The sequence below is a fragment of the Panicum virgatum genome, chromosome 5K (genome assembly GCF_016808335.1).
Source record: "Panicum virgatum strain AP13 chromosome 5K, P.virgatum_v5, whole genome shotgun sequence".
Taxonomy (NCBI): domain Eukaryota; kingdom Viridiplantae; phylum Streptophyta; class Magnoliopsida; order Poales; family Poaceae; genus Panicum; species Panicum virgatum.
Genome location: NC_053140.1, coordinates 52,142,074 through 52,158,198, shown reverse-complemented (window position 1 = coordinate 52,158,198; position 16,125 = coordinate 52,142,074). Strand labels below are relative to the sequence as shown.

The 16,125-nt window shown below is 47.0% G+C and overlaps 3 protein-coding genes across 3 annotated transcripts; 2 read left to right on the top strand and 1 right to left on the bottom strand.

The window, feature by feature from the left end:
* Positions 1-277: 277 nt before the first annotated feature.
* On the top strand, positions 278-3,802 carry LOC120708410 (ribonuclease III domain-containing protein RNC1, chloroplastic-like). Its single transcript, XM_039993648.1, has 5 exons — positions 278-1,101; positions 1,785-1,989; positions 2,064-2,264; positions 2,834-2,920; positions 3,010-3,802. The coding sequence occupies exons 1-5, from the start codon at positions 335-337 to the stop codon at positions 3,325-3,327; spliced, it is 1,578 nt and encodes a 525-aa protein (XP_039849582.1). The 5' UTR covers positions 278-334; the 3' UTR covers positions 3,328-3,802.
* Positions 3,803-4,152: 350 nt separating this feature from the next.
* On the top strand, positions 4,153-7,464 carry LOC120708413 (probable U3 small nucleolar RNA-associated protein 11). The gene is made up of 9 exons (XM_039993652.1): positions 4,153-4,358; positions 4,473-4,563; positions 4,719-4,810; positions 4,904-4,997; positions 5,096-5,175; positions 5,268-5,351; positions 5,601-5,700; positions 7,013-7,106; positions 7,187-7,464. The coding sequence occupies exons 1-8, from the start codon at positions 4,303-4,305 to the stop codon at positions 7,103-7,105; spliced, it is 690 nt and encodes a 229-aa protein (XP_039849586.1). The 5' UTR covers positions 4,153-4,302; the 3' UTR covers position 7,106; positions 7,187-7,464.
* Positions 7,465-7,614: 150 nt separating this feature from the next.
* Positions 7,615-14,163, bottom strand: LOC120708411 (L-2-hydroxyglutarate dehydrogenase, mitochondrial-like). Its single transcript, XM_039993649.1, has 10 exons — positions 13,649-14,163; positions 13,505-13,550; positions 12,905-12,967; positions 12,661-12,704; positions 11,901-11,971; positions 10,325-11,255; positions 9,362-9,643; positions 8,849-9,285; positions 8,299-8,458; positions 7,615-8,192 (listed from the first exon to the last, which is right to left on the bottom strand). The coding sequence occupies exons 6-10, from the start codon at positions 10,721-10,723 to the stop codon at positions 8,082-8,084; spliced, it is 1,389 nt and encodes a 462-aa protein (XP_039849583.1). The 5' UTR covers positions 10,724-11,255; positions 11,901-11,971; positions 12,661-12,704; positions 12,905-12,967; positions 13,505-13,550; positions 13,649-14,163; the 3' UTR covers positions 7,615-8,081.
* Positions 14,164-16,125: the final 1,962 nt, after the last annotated feature.

Below are 16,125 nucleotides of genomic sequence, written 5' to 3'. Positions count from 1 at the left end.
CATACAACAGTACTGGACTATTTTGGGCCGAAAGTTTGGTCGCGATTATCTTGTTGGGCTTCTATTTGGACCATCGTTACATGTCTATCGGCCCGTTGGTTCTGACATGGACGATAGCAGTGTTGTGCTTAGCCACGTCATTTCGAAGGTTAGCTGAGATTTTTTTTTTCAGCGCTCCCCACAGAACCAACCCATCTCAACCACCGATCAGGAGACGAACGGCTCATGGCTCTCCTCCGCTTATCCTCTTCCTCCTCTTCCCCAACTGGCCAACTCCCACCAAATTCCCCGCAAAACCCCAGCCGGAGCTCGCGGTCGCCGGTCGCCACCACCAATGGCGCCACCCGCCATGGCGTTACAAGCACTCACCCTCACGCCGCTCCCCAGCTCTCGCCGCCGCGTCCGGGTCCGCGTCCTCGCCGTCGCGGCCGACCAGACCCCTCCGCCGCCGCCGGTGCCCCCATCGGAGCCGGCGAACAGCCCGAGCCGCCTCCTCCGGGAGCTCGCGCAGCGGAAGAAGGCCGTATCCCCTAAGAAGAAGCACCCGCCGCGCCGCTTTATCCTCAAGCCGCCGCTCGACGACGAGCGCCTCACCCGGCGGTTCCTCAGCAGCCCGCAGCTGTCGCTCAAGGCGCTCCCGCTGCTCTCGTCCTGCCTCCCCTCCGCTCCGCTCTCCACCGTCGACAGGACCTGGATGGACGAGTACCTCCTCGAGGCCAAGCAGGCGCTCGGGTACCCGCTCGCGCCCTCGGAGACGCTCGGCGAAGGCGATGACTGCCCCGCGCGTCATTTCGATGTGCTGCTCTACCTCGCATTCCAGCATCTGGACCCCTCCTGCGAGCGCACGCGGACGCGGCACGTCCGGAACGGCCACTCCAGGCTCTGGTTCCTGGGTCAGTACGTTCTGGAGCTCGCTTTCTGCGAGTTTTTCTTGCAAAGGTACCCCAGGGAGTCACCCGGGCCGATGAGGGAGCGGGTGTTCGCTCTGATTGGGAAGAAGGTGTTGCCCAAATGGCTCAAGGCGGCCAGCCTGCACAACTTGGTGTTCCTTTATGATGATTTGGATAAGATGATACGCAAGGACCGGGAGCCACCATCCAAGTGAGTGTTATGTCTTCTTATCCATTTACTCAAAGTGTGAGTTTCTTTGTTATGCTGACAATTTTGCTGTTGGAAGTGTAGAAATTGGAATCTTGTATCTGATCATAAGCTAAAATAATTTTATTAGTTAGTGGTCAGTGTGGCTTTTTTCTTACAGCCCATTAAAAAAATACAGTCAGGCATTTTCAAAATTAGTGAAAACAATATCCTGATAGCTGTATCTTGTCAGTGATTTAGGGCTTGTTAACCTCTTTACACACTGGTAGTTGACTTTTTAAATGTATTTTGTTAGCTTTAAAGCATGATATCATTGAGAATGAAAAGGGTTAGATTTTTTTTCTCTGTATCACTGTATGATTCAGTGCTACCTATCCAATGTTCTGCAGCTTTCAGGGTGGAGCTGTCTCTATTATGTATGCCTAAATGTTATGTTATCCTATGAATACACTATTGCTATATTCCATCCCTTTAGGCTTTATAGCGTGTTTCTATGTGCTCCTGATGTGCTAATCCACTGTAGAAAACCGAGTACCATGAGAATATTTAGCTCATAGCCTTATCTTCATCTTTTTCATGATGATTCCATGTATTGTGTTGCACATTCTTTCTGAGTTTAGATTTCTTACAGCAATGCATGTTGCTTGCTGGAGTACATTTCGTTGAAATGTCTATCTGTATATCAGGGCTGTATTCTGGGCATTATTTGGGGCTATATATTTGTGCTTTGGGATGCCCGAAGTATACCGAGTCCTTTTTGAGGCATTTGGGATGGACCCTGACGATGAGAGCTGTCAGCCAAAATTGAGGCGCCAACTAGAAGATGTTGATTATGTTTCAGTGGAGTTTGAAAAGAGACAACTCACGTGGCAGGATGTTGCTGCCTACAGGGTAATGGCTCTTAAAATCATTCGACCTATATCATCACCCTTTACTTCATTTTTAACTTGTCACATGTCATGCAGCCACCACCAGATGCTCTTTTCGCTCATCCAAGGCTTTTCCGAGCTTGTGTGCCACCAGGCATGCATCGTTTCAGAGGAAACATTTGGGATTTTGACAGTAGACCCAAGGTCATGGACACCCTAGGATATCCCTTGCCCATGAATGACAGAATTCCCGAAATCACAGAAGCGAGGAATATAGAGCTCGGACTTGGTCTTCAGGTAATTTGATGTCCCTAGTCCATTTTTTTTTCTTCCTTTGTGTTCTTCTGGTAATTTGAAGTACATTTTTTTCTTCCTTTGTGTTATTCATGTAATTTGATGTCCCTAGTTCAATTTTTTCTTCTCCTTTGTTGCACGTTTCTTTGGCTATCTGCAAAGCATGTCTGCAAATTGTGTTTCCTGCAACAATGAACATGAAGCCATGAACCATAAATCAGAAAAGTAAATCAAAATGCTTAAAGTTCATGAGCATTGAGTGAAAGATGTTACAGTTCTGTAGGAACCAATCGGCACTCCATATTCTCTTCATTCTTCATAACATAGAAAAGGGACGCCTGCCTAGCCACTTCGGTTAATGTGTTGTTTTCAAGAGAAATTTAAGAGTTCTACTTGTCACATCTCCGTTCACAGATAAGATGTACCATGTACCTATAACTAACAAAGATATGCCTGGATTTCATTTGCAAGGAAAAACTATGTCGAGATTTAATTATTTAGTATGTCGAATATTGCTTCCACTAGTCTTACAATATGAGAAGTGACCATCATGGTGGCTTGTTTTCTTGTAGCTCTGCTTTTTGCACCCGTCAAAACATAAGTTTGAACATCCAAGATTCTGTTTTGAGCGACTCGAATATGTCGGCCAGAAGATTCAGGTATGTTGTGTCTAATAATGTTTTCAGCATCTCACTACTATTCAATGGGCCAACAGTCATATTGAAGATCTGAACATCTTTGTTTCCAGGATCTTGTGCTGGCTGAGAGGCTGCTCATGAAGCATCTAGATGCACCGGGCAGGTGGTTGGCGGAGAAGCATAGGAGGATGTTGATGAACAAGTATTGCGGTAGATACTTGCGGGACAAGCACCTGCACCACTATGTTATCTATGGGGAGTCAGTGCAAGACAGATTCGAACACAACCGACGTCTCAGGAATCCTTCAACAACCTCTGTCCAGCAAGCATTACACGGGCTTGCATACTGTGTGTATGGCAAACCTGATGTGCGGCGCTTGATGTTTGAGGTGTTCGACTTCGAACAGGTTCAGCCAAAAGCAGTATGAGGATGTGCTCCATGGGTATCGATGCCGAGTTGCTGGCCAACGAGACCGCCAGTGGCAGTGACAAAAATACTGCAGCCTCTTGAAGTAAACCAATAGGAGATCGTTCTATTCTGAAGCCTGAAACCAGAGCTGGGAGTCTGAGATGGCAGTTGAGCCAGTGGGGATCTGGAATCCCGAATTCGTCACTTTCCAATCAATTGTCCGTCCGCAATGGTAGAATAGAGATGTTGCAAAGCGGCAACTGCAGCATTTTAGAGTTACTGTGTTGACAGCTGGTTGTAAATTACTATTTGAGCAGGAATGCAAACAGGAGCAGCACCAGCAACATGACGGATTTCTTCTCAGAAAATTTTAATTTGTATCCGAGAGCAGAGCGATGGATAATACATACAAGCATACAGTTTCATCAGCCATGTTAGTGCGTGTATTTATGCAGATAATTCAGATGCGATTATGATTTAGTTTCGATACCGAACTGAATCGTGAGTTTGTTGGATGGCCGTTTTCTTCGGTGGTGAATTGAACAAACAGCTCTAATAAGCTTATCTTTTGTTTCTTTTTTTTTTGTTCACATGTTAACCGGGAAGGCAATGAGGCTGCACATATGCGCGCGCGTATGCCATACTCCCAGTCCCAGATTCATTTCTTCTCCGGTGCTGTCTCGGATTGGTGCTCTCCCAGACTGGTTAAGGGAGGCTGCCAACGCCCAACAGGGATTGTAATGGTGTGACGCAGTAATAAAGATCCCTGATTTGCCCTAAAAAAAGAAGAAGGACGAACCGACCTACAAGTGGGCCTCTAACGGGCCGGTTCAGGCTGTAAGCCCAAAACCAAACCCCTGAACCCTAACTCGGCCTCCGCGGCAGATACACCCTACTCCGTGCCTCCCTCCTCCCCGGCGGTCGCCGTGCATCCTAAATCCGCTCCTCCGCCGATCCCTCGTGCTCCGTCGGAAGCAACAGGAGGGGGAGGAAGATGTCGTCGCTGCGGAACGCGATTCCGCGGCGGGCTCATAAGGAGCGTGCACAACCGTAAGTTCTCCGGCCGCAGATTCTCCCTGTGTTGTAATTCAAATTTATACGGCATGGCGCCGCCGTCGGTCGAAATTCGGGGGCTGAGTTGCGGTCTGGGTGGGTTTTTTGCAGGGAGGCGAGGAAGAAGTTTGGGCTTCTTGAGAAGCACAAGGACTATGTCGTCCGGGCGAAAGCTTACCACCGCAAGGAGGAAATTATCGGGGTATTGCTTCTTTTCCATGCCTTTGTCTGTGGCGCTTAGGAAGTCGGGATTTTGCGGGTTGTATCAGATTTACATACTTTTAGCGTATTATTAGCTGTTTAAGTTTAACCCGCTGTATATGTCATAATCTAAGGTCTTTGTTGTTTTGATTGCAGAAACTGAAGGAGAAGGCAGCATTCAAGAACCCGGATGAGTTCTACTTTAAGATGATCAATAGTAGGACTGTTGGTGGAGTTCATAGGCCAAAGTATGTACATTGCAGTCCCTCTGCCCCCTAGATTCACTATTGTAAGGTTTGATCTACCTGTTTCAATTTTGACTGTGCCATATGTTTTGTTAGGCCTGAAGCAAATAAGTATACCGAAGAGGAACTTCTACTGTTGAAAAATAAAGATATGGGATATATTCTTCAGAGTATTCAAAGTGAGAAAAAGGTTTGTGATGACGTCTAAAGTATTCATAGCTAATAAGTACAGTTTCATCTTGTGACTGAAGCTGTATTCTGTTTTATTTGGATGGGGCCACTCCACAGAAAATCGAAAAGTTAAGCTCAACACTTCATGAACTTGATACCAAGCGTCCGAACAAGCATGTTTATTTTGCTGAAGACAGGTATAGATGATATGTTCATTTTGCATACTATATTGTAACTGTCTGCTAGCTAAACTTGTGTCAATATTAAATGGCTGGCTCTTTTGCTTCAGAGAAGAAGCCAAAGAAATACAATCGAGGATAGGAGAATGCAGCAACACGCCTGGCTTTGACAACATCCCTTCTCGTATAAAGAAGTAATATGCGCTTCTCTTTGGAATATGGCACATATGTGTTACTTCTATAGCTAACACTCACTTTGCATCATGCTTACAGAGTCATTTTCACTGTTTAGTCTGTCTTATTTATAGTTATGCCCATTTAGTCAAGAAACTAATCAGTTGCCATATTGTGACATGGGATTGTGATATTTTGCAGTTTAGTTCATTGATGACTACATGAAAAACTTGTCTCCTCTTGTCTAATCATTTGCTTTTTCCCGCCAGGAAAACAGCTTCTTCATACAGGGAGCTAGAAGAGAGAAAGCAGAGGCTTCAAAAGCTTGAGAAGTTGTATGGAGAAATGGCCTTGCAAAAAGAATTGAAGGTATCACATCTTTTATATTTTTGAAAATTTCCTCAGGTGCTACTTTTGAAGGTTTAAACAATATGTGGCTGGGTTAATGCTACCAGTCAATTTCTGGAACTAAATTCTTTAGTATCAGTATCAGATGGAATGTAACCTTCCTTTAACAGGTAGCAACAACTCTGACAAAATGATATTGGTATATTATGTTCCAAGTTGCTCACTCAGTTACTCAAGCCGAAAGGGGAAAAGAAGTGGGGGAAGTTCTAGGTCACTACTTGCTAGTTTTAGTCCTAAAGTCCACTTTCCAGCATTTTTCTGAAAGGAACTTTCAGTATCATATGGGCCTCGTTTTTAAGTCATTGGCAGCCTCGAGTTACCATGAATGGACTGGAAAATAAAGTTTCTCACTGTTAGGTCAATGGAAAAATAACAATGCATTAATGCAAGGAATATCAGGTGGAAGTTGGCTATTTTCCATCTTAACTTGGCAATGGTGGTTGTTTGTACTTTTGTACTCTGTAAAACATATTCCATTATCTGTCTTTACAAGTAAAATAAATAAAATGTGAAGCCGAGTCAATCTGTCCATCTCTTTCATTTTTTGACTGCAGCTTGCCTGAACAACAACAACAACATAGCCTTTTTTCTCAAGCAAGTTGGGGTAGGCTAGAGATGAAACCCGAAAGAAATAAGTTCAAGGTTCAGGCACATTGATAGCTAGTCTCCAAGCACTCCTATCCAAAGCTATCTCTTTAGAGATATTCCAATTCTTAAGGTCTCTCTTAACTGACTCATCCCACGTCAGTTTAGGTCTACCTCTACCCCTCTTTACATTATCGACCCGCTCAAGAACCCCATTACGCACCGGCGCTTCAGGAGACCTTCGTTGGACATGTCCAAACCATCTCAGTCGATGCTGGATAAGTTTCTCCTCAATTGGTGCCACCCCGACCCTATCCCGAATAACTTCGTTCCGGACTCTATCCCTCCTTGTGTGCCCGCAAAACCACCGCAACATCCGCATCTCTGCTACACTCAGTTGTTGGACATGTCGTCTTTTTGTAGGCCAATATTCAGCACCGTATAACATCGCCGGACGAATTGTTGTCCTATAGAATTTGCCTTTTAGTTTTTGTGGCATCCTCTTGTCACAAAGGATGCCAGAAGCTTGCCTGAAATGGCATATTTTTGGGATCTATTAACCAAGTAGTTTGGAATTGCACGCACCTTATGATGGAACTTGAAACTTTGTTTGCTGCCATTTAGAATGTGCAAAAAGTTTTGTTCTCTTTAACTCTTCAAATCATCGACTTATCTACTACATGGGCAGAAACCTGGACGCAAGAGGAAACTCCGTGAAGATGAGATGGTAAGTCCAACATCACAGCCTGTCTATAAGTGGCGAGCACAGAGGAAGCGGTGAGGTAAAAACATGCCCACATTTACCCCTTTTTTGTCTTGTTGACATGTTCATGTTTGCTTACCCTCACTCTTCGAACTTCAGATGATATGAACGATTAACAAAGGGAAGAAAAAAAGCGAAGTATTGCAAGGGGAAGTGCTGGTCGTAACAGCAAATGGAAACTAGCGCTTGAACAGCTCTCCTTTGAACCCTGAAATATTCAGTAAATGTTGCCCTCCACAAGAGCTACTATATCTCTGTCAAATTGTTGGGCAGACAGAATTAGGAGACGTTGTAAACTAAGATATATATGGGAAATCAGATTCTATATGAAATTCAATGACAATGTACTCATTCATTTTTCTCTATTTTCTGACAAATTCACCTATGGATTAGCTGTGGTTTGTCAACCTGTATTTCGAGTTCAGCAAGCAACGCCAGAGGCAAGAGGACACCTACAACTACAATGTTGGGTTTGGTCACGTTTTTTGTTGCACGACTAGAAGTGGAGTTATCCCACATATCAGGCAAGCCAAAAGTAATTCCCAAGTATATCAAAGAACACGAGAATTTTACAGAATTTACACAACTCAATATTCTAGATCTGCCTAAGCCATAGATATCAAGTTATTCTAGAACGACATGCAAGCTAATCTGATAATCCCCCAAAAGAATAATCCTCGTCCAGGTTCCATATAGCCCTAAAAGTACCATATACTACTTCAATCCTGATCATATTCATTTTTCTTTGAAACTCAACGAATTTCAACTTCTAGCATTTACATAGCAACAAGAATAAAAAAAAAAAGGTCCAAAGAAAACAGCTCAAAATGCTAGATCACTTTATTTGATGAACTCTACTCCTGATATGGATATGCCAGGTTCATCCTTCTGCAATACACACTTTATTTGGTGAACCCTACTCCTGATATGCCAGGGTCATCCTTCTGCAATACATGGAGCATCCGACAATGAAGTGTTGTTTAGGAGACTCCCATCATGAATATCTTGAAACAATGTGTTCTGCAATCGCCAAACTTGATGTCAAACCAGGGGATTCTATTCCAAACAAGTTAACCAGCCCAGGAATACCATGGATATCCTGCCCCTGCAGTCGTTCAACTTGGTCAGTCATGTGCATGAAGAATAAATTTTTGGAGCTGATACAGAGAAGATGCAGATCAAAATTCCAACGTATGATACCAGAAAAGCACCTGAATGACAAAATCTGAAGGAGGTTGTCCAGGCCCAGAAAGTTTTGGTCGGATCCCAGAGTAACCAGGTTCCAAAGACCCATCCTTCAGATTTGGAAAATACTTCCTTACCACAGGGTAAAATACAGAACATCGGGTGGGGTTCACCGAGTAATCAAACCTGACAAAGATAGACTAAGTTACAAACATCCTAATAGTTTCAAACAAGCTCTACTGTGTTCTAGTTTCAATAAATCGTGCTATTAGTTACACACTAGATACATGACACTGCCCGATTGCATTTTCACATGCAAACACAGGTTCAATCATGTGTCATCTAGATACCTATAACTTACCTTATCATCACTAGTTAGTTGCGGCAAATTCTATCAAGCATTAATGACACTGGCAAACTTACCCTATCATCAGTAGTTAGTTGCAGCAAATTCTATCAAGCATTAATGACACTGGCAAACTAGGAGTACTAGCTTTGGCATTCTGTACATGCCATTTATTGGAGGGAGCTTATTACAGATTTCTTTGGTCAATAGACATGTTTGCAGTGGCTTACCTATTCAGAAAACATGACACAGGATCCTCTCCACCATCTAGCCATTCAACATCTGGGCCAAATCTAACAAGGCCATTCAAGTCTATTGTGACATGGACCCCTATACCACCGTCCTCTGGTAGAGGATATATCAAGTGGCTGAAAGGACTCTTTGTTTGAGAGAGGGTGAAGTAACATCCACGAGCATAGTGAGGATTGGGCACAAATGCTTGGTCCAGACCATAAAGTCGTTTGGCAAGCGGAATTGCACTCAAACCTGCTGAGTCTATCAGAAGCTTTGGAAGCAAAACAAGCTGTGGGGACGCATGAGACCCTCCAGGATGGTTTTGCAGTTCTTTGCTTTCACAAATATGGAGTTCAAGGCCCTCATATCCAACATGCCCACCGATAACTGCTGTGTTATAGGATATGGTGGTTCCCAAGTTTTCAGCATCACCCTGCATCACAGAGATAACCAACATAAATAAGCTTTCACTTTAATTTCAAGAACTGATTTGTATGATGTTTAAGTACCAAAAGGGAGAGCATGAATGAATGAGAGTCAACTATCCCAGTACTAGGTGATAATAAAGCTTTAAGACATCGAAGCTCAGGTTCCATCTCCATAGCTTGAGAACCCTCCATCAACTGGAGATCATTGACCCCATTTTGTTTAGCATTCCTGAGGAGCATGTCCAACTTTCCGGTCTCTGCAGCACCAGTCGCAACAATGAGTTTACCGAGTTGTTTGTGAGCAACCCCTCGTTCTGCACAGTACTTGTAGAGCATTTCCTTTCCCCTTACACAAAGGCTAGCCTACAAGGAGTCCGCAGGTAGAATCAGTGACACACTAATGTGATAGGGCTCCGCATGAAAAATCTTTGTGCACTTTAAAAGTTCAGAGTTATTCTAACAATAGATGTGTAGTTCCTATATATACTAATATTCGTGGAATAGTCTAAAATTCCAAAGTACACCAACTGTTAAACTTGCAAACGCTCTGACCACTGAAGATTATCTAACATGATGGGAACCGTTCTTAGTTTTCTGCAGGAATAAGACATTGCTTAGCACTTCACATAGAAGACACCATCTATAAAGCTCAACTACAAACTCACTGAGTTCAACATATTTCTGTGAACTTCAGCGATGCAAAGCACGGGCCCCAATTCCTACCAAGCACCAAATGTTGAAACCTGTGAATAAGAATGTGTCAGTCTGTCAGTTGTCATCTGGAACAATTTTCATAGCTACATCTATACTTCCATCGTGGATCACTAAATGCTACTGGTTGCCGGGTACCACTGCGCAACACTCTTCCGCTCGACTGAAGTGACACTAGAACCACATACCTTAGTCTACGACTCTGCGCGACAAAAATGATACACAATTGGGGTGAAACTCGGCCAAGCGGCAATCATGCACAATCATACCCACAATTCAAGTCCAGGCCGCGCTAAAAATTGGCGAGGGAAAATGGCAGGAGGGCGCGCGCACCTTGAGGCTGCGCGGCGGGTAGTAGATGCCGGCGTGGATGACCTCGCTGTTGCGGGAGCTGGTGCCGGTGCCGAAGCTGGGCGCCGCCTCGACCACGACCACCTCGCGCCCAGCCATCGCCAGCGCTCGCGCCACCGCGAGGCCGACGACGCCCGCGCCCACCACCACGGCGTCCGCCGCCTCCCGCGGGGCCCCCGAGGCGAGGCCTCGCGCCGCGGGCCTCCGCCGCCGGCCGGCCCCGGCCAGGCCCAGGCGCCGCAGCAGGAGCATGACTCGCTCGCTGCCCCGTGTGCGTTGTGCGTAGCAGTGTAGCACGGGGACAGGGTCGTGCGCACGGGACCCCGCTGGCGTGCCTGCCACTGCCAGTGGGATAGATGTGCAGAATAGTAGACACCACATCTCACATTTCTTCCTCTCGCTTTTTTCGGAAGGGACATTTCACAATCCACACACTTGCACAACTGTACCACGGTACCAGTGGCATCCGTACGCTATGCGCGTGCATCCTGCACTTGTGCAAGCCTACGCAGATACGAGTTGCTCTCTCTGCTCCTCGGTGCAAAGCATACGCAGATACGAGTTGCATTTGTGCAAGCATAGAGTGTAACCCTGCGCAAACACAAGGACGCATTCACTTTCTCCAGATATCCGACCCTGCCTGAGGACGTCGTTCTGATTCAGCAACGCTACTGTTGGGTCGTAACTGCAACAACCCAACCTGATCTGCATTGGTTCGGCGACACCGTCAGTGTCACATCAACCACCAACATGTGATTCAGCTAGCGGCAGCTCGCAGCACGGCAGCAGCACCATGTTAGCATGAATGCTGTAGTTCCTCCTCCGTTCCAAAAATTAACTCCGTTGGCAGGTTAGGTTGGCACTATCAGTGTAGTATTCTGGTGGTGACTTGATTCCCCAACTTGATCTACATCTGGTCAGCAAGTAAGATGAACAGTTATTCGAGAAAAAAGATGAACAGTTCAAGGAGCTGCCAGACCAATTCAATCTTAGTTTTACAATCATGTACCTACTAGCGATTCAACGATCATCTTTTTTTGAAAGGACTAGTTGAATGCCCGTGCGTTGCTACGGGTGATACAAAAATTTCATACGAACTATTTGTTATAGTTGATTGCTTGTGCACCGCTATTGGTGGCAAAAACTATTTATGGGATTTCGGAGTAATTGTAGTCAACTAAAGCACATAAATGAAGTATGTACAAGTAGAAAACTATCCGAATGAACAGATATTTTTTTTAACAAAGACTGTAAGTGCAACCTAAGAAAACCAGAAAGTTGCCTGAACCAGTTCCCACGCACGCCTTCAAAAAAGTCAGGGAGAAGGCCTGTATCTAAAAAGCAGTATATTACAAACTTCACAAGATCTAAGATGTCAGGATGCAGCTGGGTTTGATATGAAACTAAACTGGGCCACCATAAAGTATACTACGATTTTCCTGTGTGGCTGCGTAAAAGGCCAAGTAGTGTCCCAAACCTCCACACCATGCACTTACTCCTTAACTCCATCTAATTAGCCTAAGCACATATAATTATTCAAAGGGTGGTTGATAGTTACCCTTTCTCTTAATTATCCTCTCACATAAGAGGCGCAATTTTTCCAATTCAGCCTGGAAAAGGGTGCATCCTCTGAAAAAACAAAATCAATTAGTGAGTAATGACACCTAGATGTTCCACCAGTTAGCAAAACACTGTTTGATTACGTGCTGTATTCTCCCCCTAGTGTAGGAATGTACAAAATAAGAACGAAAATAGATAGTCAAGAAACATTAAGCCTTATCAAGAAAAAGAAAATACATGTCTACATGTGTGCAGATTAAGTAAAGAAAAGTGCTTTGCTGAAATTATGTTGATGCCGTGGAAGCTACAGAACTAAACAAAAGCTAAATGCCTTCATCTTGAATAATTACTTAGCTTTTTGGTCTCTGAAGCCCAAATTCATAATCCAGAAGCAGCATCTAAAGAGTTTAAAATTTTTGTAGGTTTCAATTGGTGTAATAATACACATCCCTTTCTGCTTTCAAATTTCTGCAGAGAAAAATGAAAAAGAGCTAGCAAAAGTGAGTTTGTTTCTCCATTTGCGTACTACAGGCTTAAAGAATCAGTAGTGTCACTGTCACACGGTGTCGTAAAAACTTGTAATATGTTCTGCTGAGGATGTTGCTGCCACATGAGATGTTAAGGCCAAGAGCTAGCTAACACACATGAGGTTTCCCTAGATCATGCAAAACACTGGACTCAATGTTGCGAGTGAACAAAACCATATGTAACACCTAAGTACCTGCAACTGAAGTGGTAGTGTCAAGAGAAGAACTAACCTTCAGCCAGTAAATCCCTCAGGTGGTTCTGAACTTAGGCAAGCCTGTGGGAAAAAAAAAACATCGCTATGTTAAGAGGCAGAACCAGAACATAGACGTGGGCATGTGGCAGTACAAGTGATTTTCTTTCCCTTATCATTTTTCTAAAAGTTTGCACTGTTTGACTGGATGATTAATCTTTATGTCAATAACTGAAAAAATAGAATATTTGGTCACCACTCTGTTCTAAGTAGCAAGAATTCACCTTTGCAATGCCAAGACGACAACCACACCAAGATTTAGGAAACAGAAGACAGAAACTCTTCTCCTTGCAAGAGGAATAAAGATAATATATGAGTGCAGGCTAGAGCAAATAAGCATATCGAGTTAAAGCAAAGGAACCTATTTCAGACATGCCAAATTGTAGGAACACATGTTCCAGACAGGTTAATGCGAAGCAGCATTCCTTTTTCAAGCTAACCAAGCTATCTTTCATATAATTATGGTTACTGTCCCTTTTCAAGCAAATAAACATTCTTTTTTCAAAAACAATATAATACCAGATGTGCGATGCTAAACTAAGCAGAGCTTTCATGCCAAACTCAACTTTTTTTATTAAAGAGCAAATTTCCCAAATCTATTGATATCATAAAACATGGGGCAATATAAGTAAGGTAACCTAATCATACATTTATGAACTAAACAACTGCCTACATTTATGAACTAAACAACTGCCTTGCAGGCAGCAACCAAAATTTACTCAAACATATCAACCTGACTAAGGTAAGAAACAGAGCATCTGTAGGGGTAAAAAGAAAAAGAAAAAAAGAAGGTACTGCCTACTCATTGAAGGGGAAAAAAGAACCTGATTCAGTAAGGGTTCATCCTTTTTTCTGCACCGCTAGATGAACCTGCAAGCAAAGGGAAATACACCATAATCACGCTCAGTAAAGGGCTGCAGCATCTGGACAGGAAAAAAACTGGATCAAAGAAGATGAGATGAACCCACCTCAAAAGGCTTCAATCCAGCTGCTGCTATCTAACCCTTACCCTCCCAGGTCACCTGAGGCCATCGCGGTGTCTACAGTCAGCCACATCGAAAAGCTACAAATTAGGCCAAGGCAAAAATCGAATAAGCTGCAGATTAGGAGGCAAAATTGGAAGCAAAAACACTACAGGGTAGGGCCATAGGAGAGAGGAAAAAGCACAAGAAAGATACGGAGCTCACAAATCTCCACGCTCTGGTCTTGGAAGGCGGAGGAAGCAGAGGGAAGAAGAGAGCAAATCAAAGCTGCTGCTAGGGTTTCAGGTTGAGACGAGATGGACGAGGCAGTGGAGGGAGGGGAGGTACTTATCTCGGCGACGGTCGCAGGACTGGGACGAGGACGGTAGGCGCCGACGGGATGGCACAACCTCCGCCAATTGCTCCGATGAGACAACCTCGAAGCCCGTTTCAATTTACTCAGCACACGAACGAGAAATTTGGGATTTGGCCATCATCGGAAGCGGGTTTCGCTCTTTTGCCATCGCGAAAATGGGTTTCGCCGGTTTGCCATTATAAAACCGTGTCGCACCGCTGGAATGCCTCCATCTGCTCCTCCGCCATCGCCTCCATCTGCTCCGTCTCCTCCCTCGATGGAACTCCATGGGCTCCTCCTCCTTGCCGCCCTCGGTGCCCCTGCTCCCGCTTGAGCCCTGCCCCATGCCGTTGGCCGCGCTGGCCGAGCGGCCCACGCTCACGCTGGCCGCTGTCGCCTGCCCCCGCGCCGTTGGTCGCGCCGGCCGAGGGGCCCGCGCCCACGCCGGCTGTCGTCGCCTGCCGCCGCGCCGACACCAGCCACCGTGGCCTGCTCCCGCGCCATTGGCCGCGTCGGCCTGGGCGCGGGGCCTTGTTCCATGGTGCTGACAGAGGTGCTCCCCTGCGAGCCAACGGACCTCCTGAGCTGCACGCCGTTGGCGGCAGCGGGCGCCTCGCCGGTGGGCTTGGGCAGCGCCGAGGTCAGGGCATGCTCGTGCCGAGGTCTGCGAGCTGCCTGAGCCGAGTGATTGGTTTCCGGAGCTTGCGTGGGCGAAACTGCCGAACTTAGCTGGGAGGAGTTGCGCGGGGGAGCCGCCGTCTGCTGGCGGCAGCGGAGGAGCACAAGTAGTCAGTTGGCGGAGCTCCTCAACAGGAACATGGCGGAGCTCCTTGGAGCAGTGAGTCCTTCTCTCTATCCTGGGCTGCTCCCTCCCCTCGCTCACCCTTCGCCCCCAATCCCTTCATGGCCATGGCAACTTCCACCTTCTCCCCCGCGCCCCGCCTCCATCAGGCCCCTGCGGGCCGGCGTCAAGCCCCGGCTCCACCAGTCCACCTCCTCCCCTTAGCCGCCTCGAGCGTGCCGCTACGGGGGACGCGCCCGTTGAGGTCGTGCCGTCCAAGGAGTCTGAGGCGGAGCCGGCTCCGGCCGCCAAAAATCCAGGACGCGCGGGAAGCCGTGGGCAGCGGCGCGGCCGGAGACGGGTCGGCATTGGAGTTCCGTCGAGGGAGGAGACGGAGCAGACGGAGGCGATGGCGGAGGAGCAGACGGTCCAGCGGTGCGACACGGTTTGATAATGGCAAACCAGCGAAACCCATTTCCGCGATGGCAAAAGAGCGAAGCCCGCTTCCGATGATGGCAAAATCCCAAATTTCTCCACACCAACAAATTATGTGGGCAATCGGACCAGAACACAATGGAGAGGCAGGCGGACGGCGACGGAGACATCCAGCTTTGCCCGGTGCACGGTGGCCGCGGTGGATTCCGACGCGCACGGCGGCTGCAGAGGATCAGGGAGAAGCGAGGCAGACTCACCAATTTAATTGGCGGATCGGCGTCGGCCGGGACGGAGCGGCGACGCGGACGTCCTGGACGGCGCAGAGCGGACGACGGCGCGGCGTCCGGGACGGACCTCGCCGCGGTGTCCGGGACGGAGAGGGAGCGCGGCCGGACCTCGGCGCGGCGTCCGGGACGGTGAGGGCGCCGGAGGGGAGGGAGACGTGCTGCCCCGGACTGTCGAGCGGCGCGCGGACGGTGCAGCGAGCGGTGTCGTCCGGCGACGCGTCCGGCGCAACGTCCAGGGACGGATTGGCGTTGGCGGGGTCGACGGCGCGGCGTCCGGGTCGGGGCGGGAGAGGGCCATGGACGGCGCGGCGGCCGGGACGGAGCGGGCAGGGACGGCGACCTGGGGGTGCGCGCCGCGATTTGTTTTTTTCCTCGGAGGGGTGCGCGCGGTTTTGAGGCGGAAGACACGGATATCAGGCGGCAGACACATCCGAAGACAGACACATTTGTCACTTCCTTCTTTTTAAGTAGTAGTAGATTATTCTACGATCATCCACAGGGCAAGTGCAGCTACGTTTCCAAACTTTGGACGGTGAAGTCAGGCAAATAAGAGTAGATGATGTTCTTCGCAAAAAAAAGAGAATAGATGATGTTTAGCCCTCGGTTAAAATCGCTTGTTCAACCA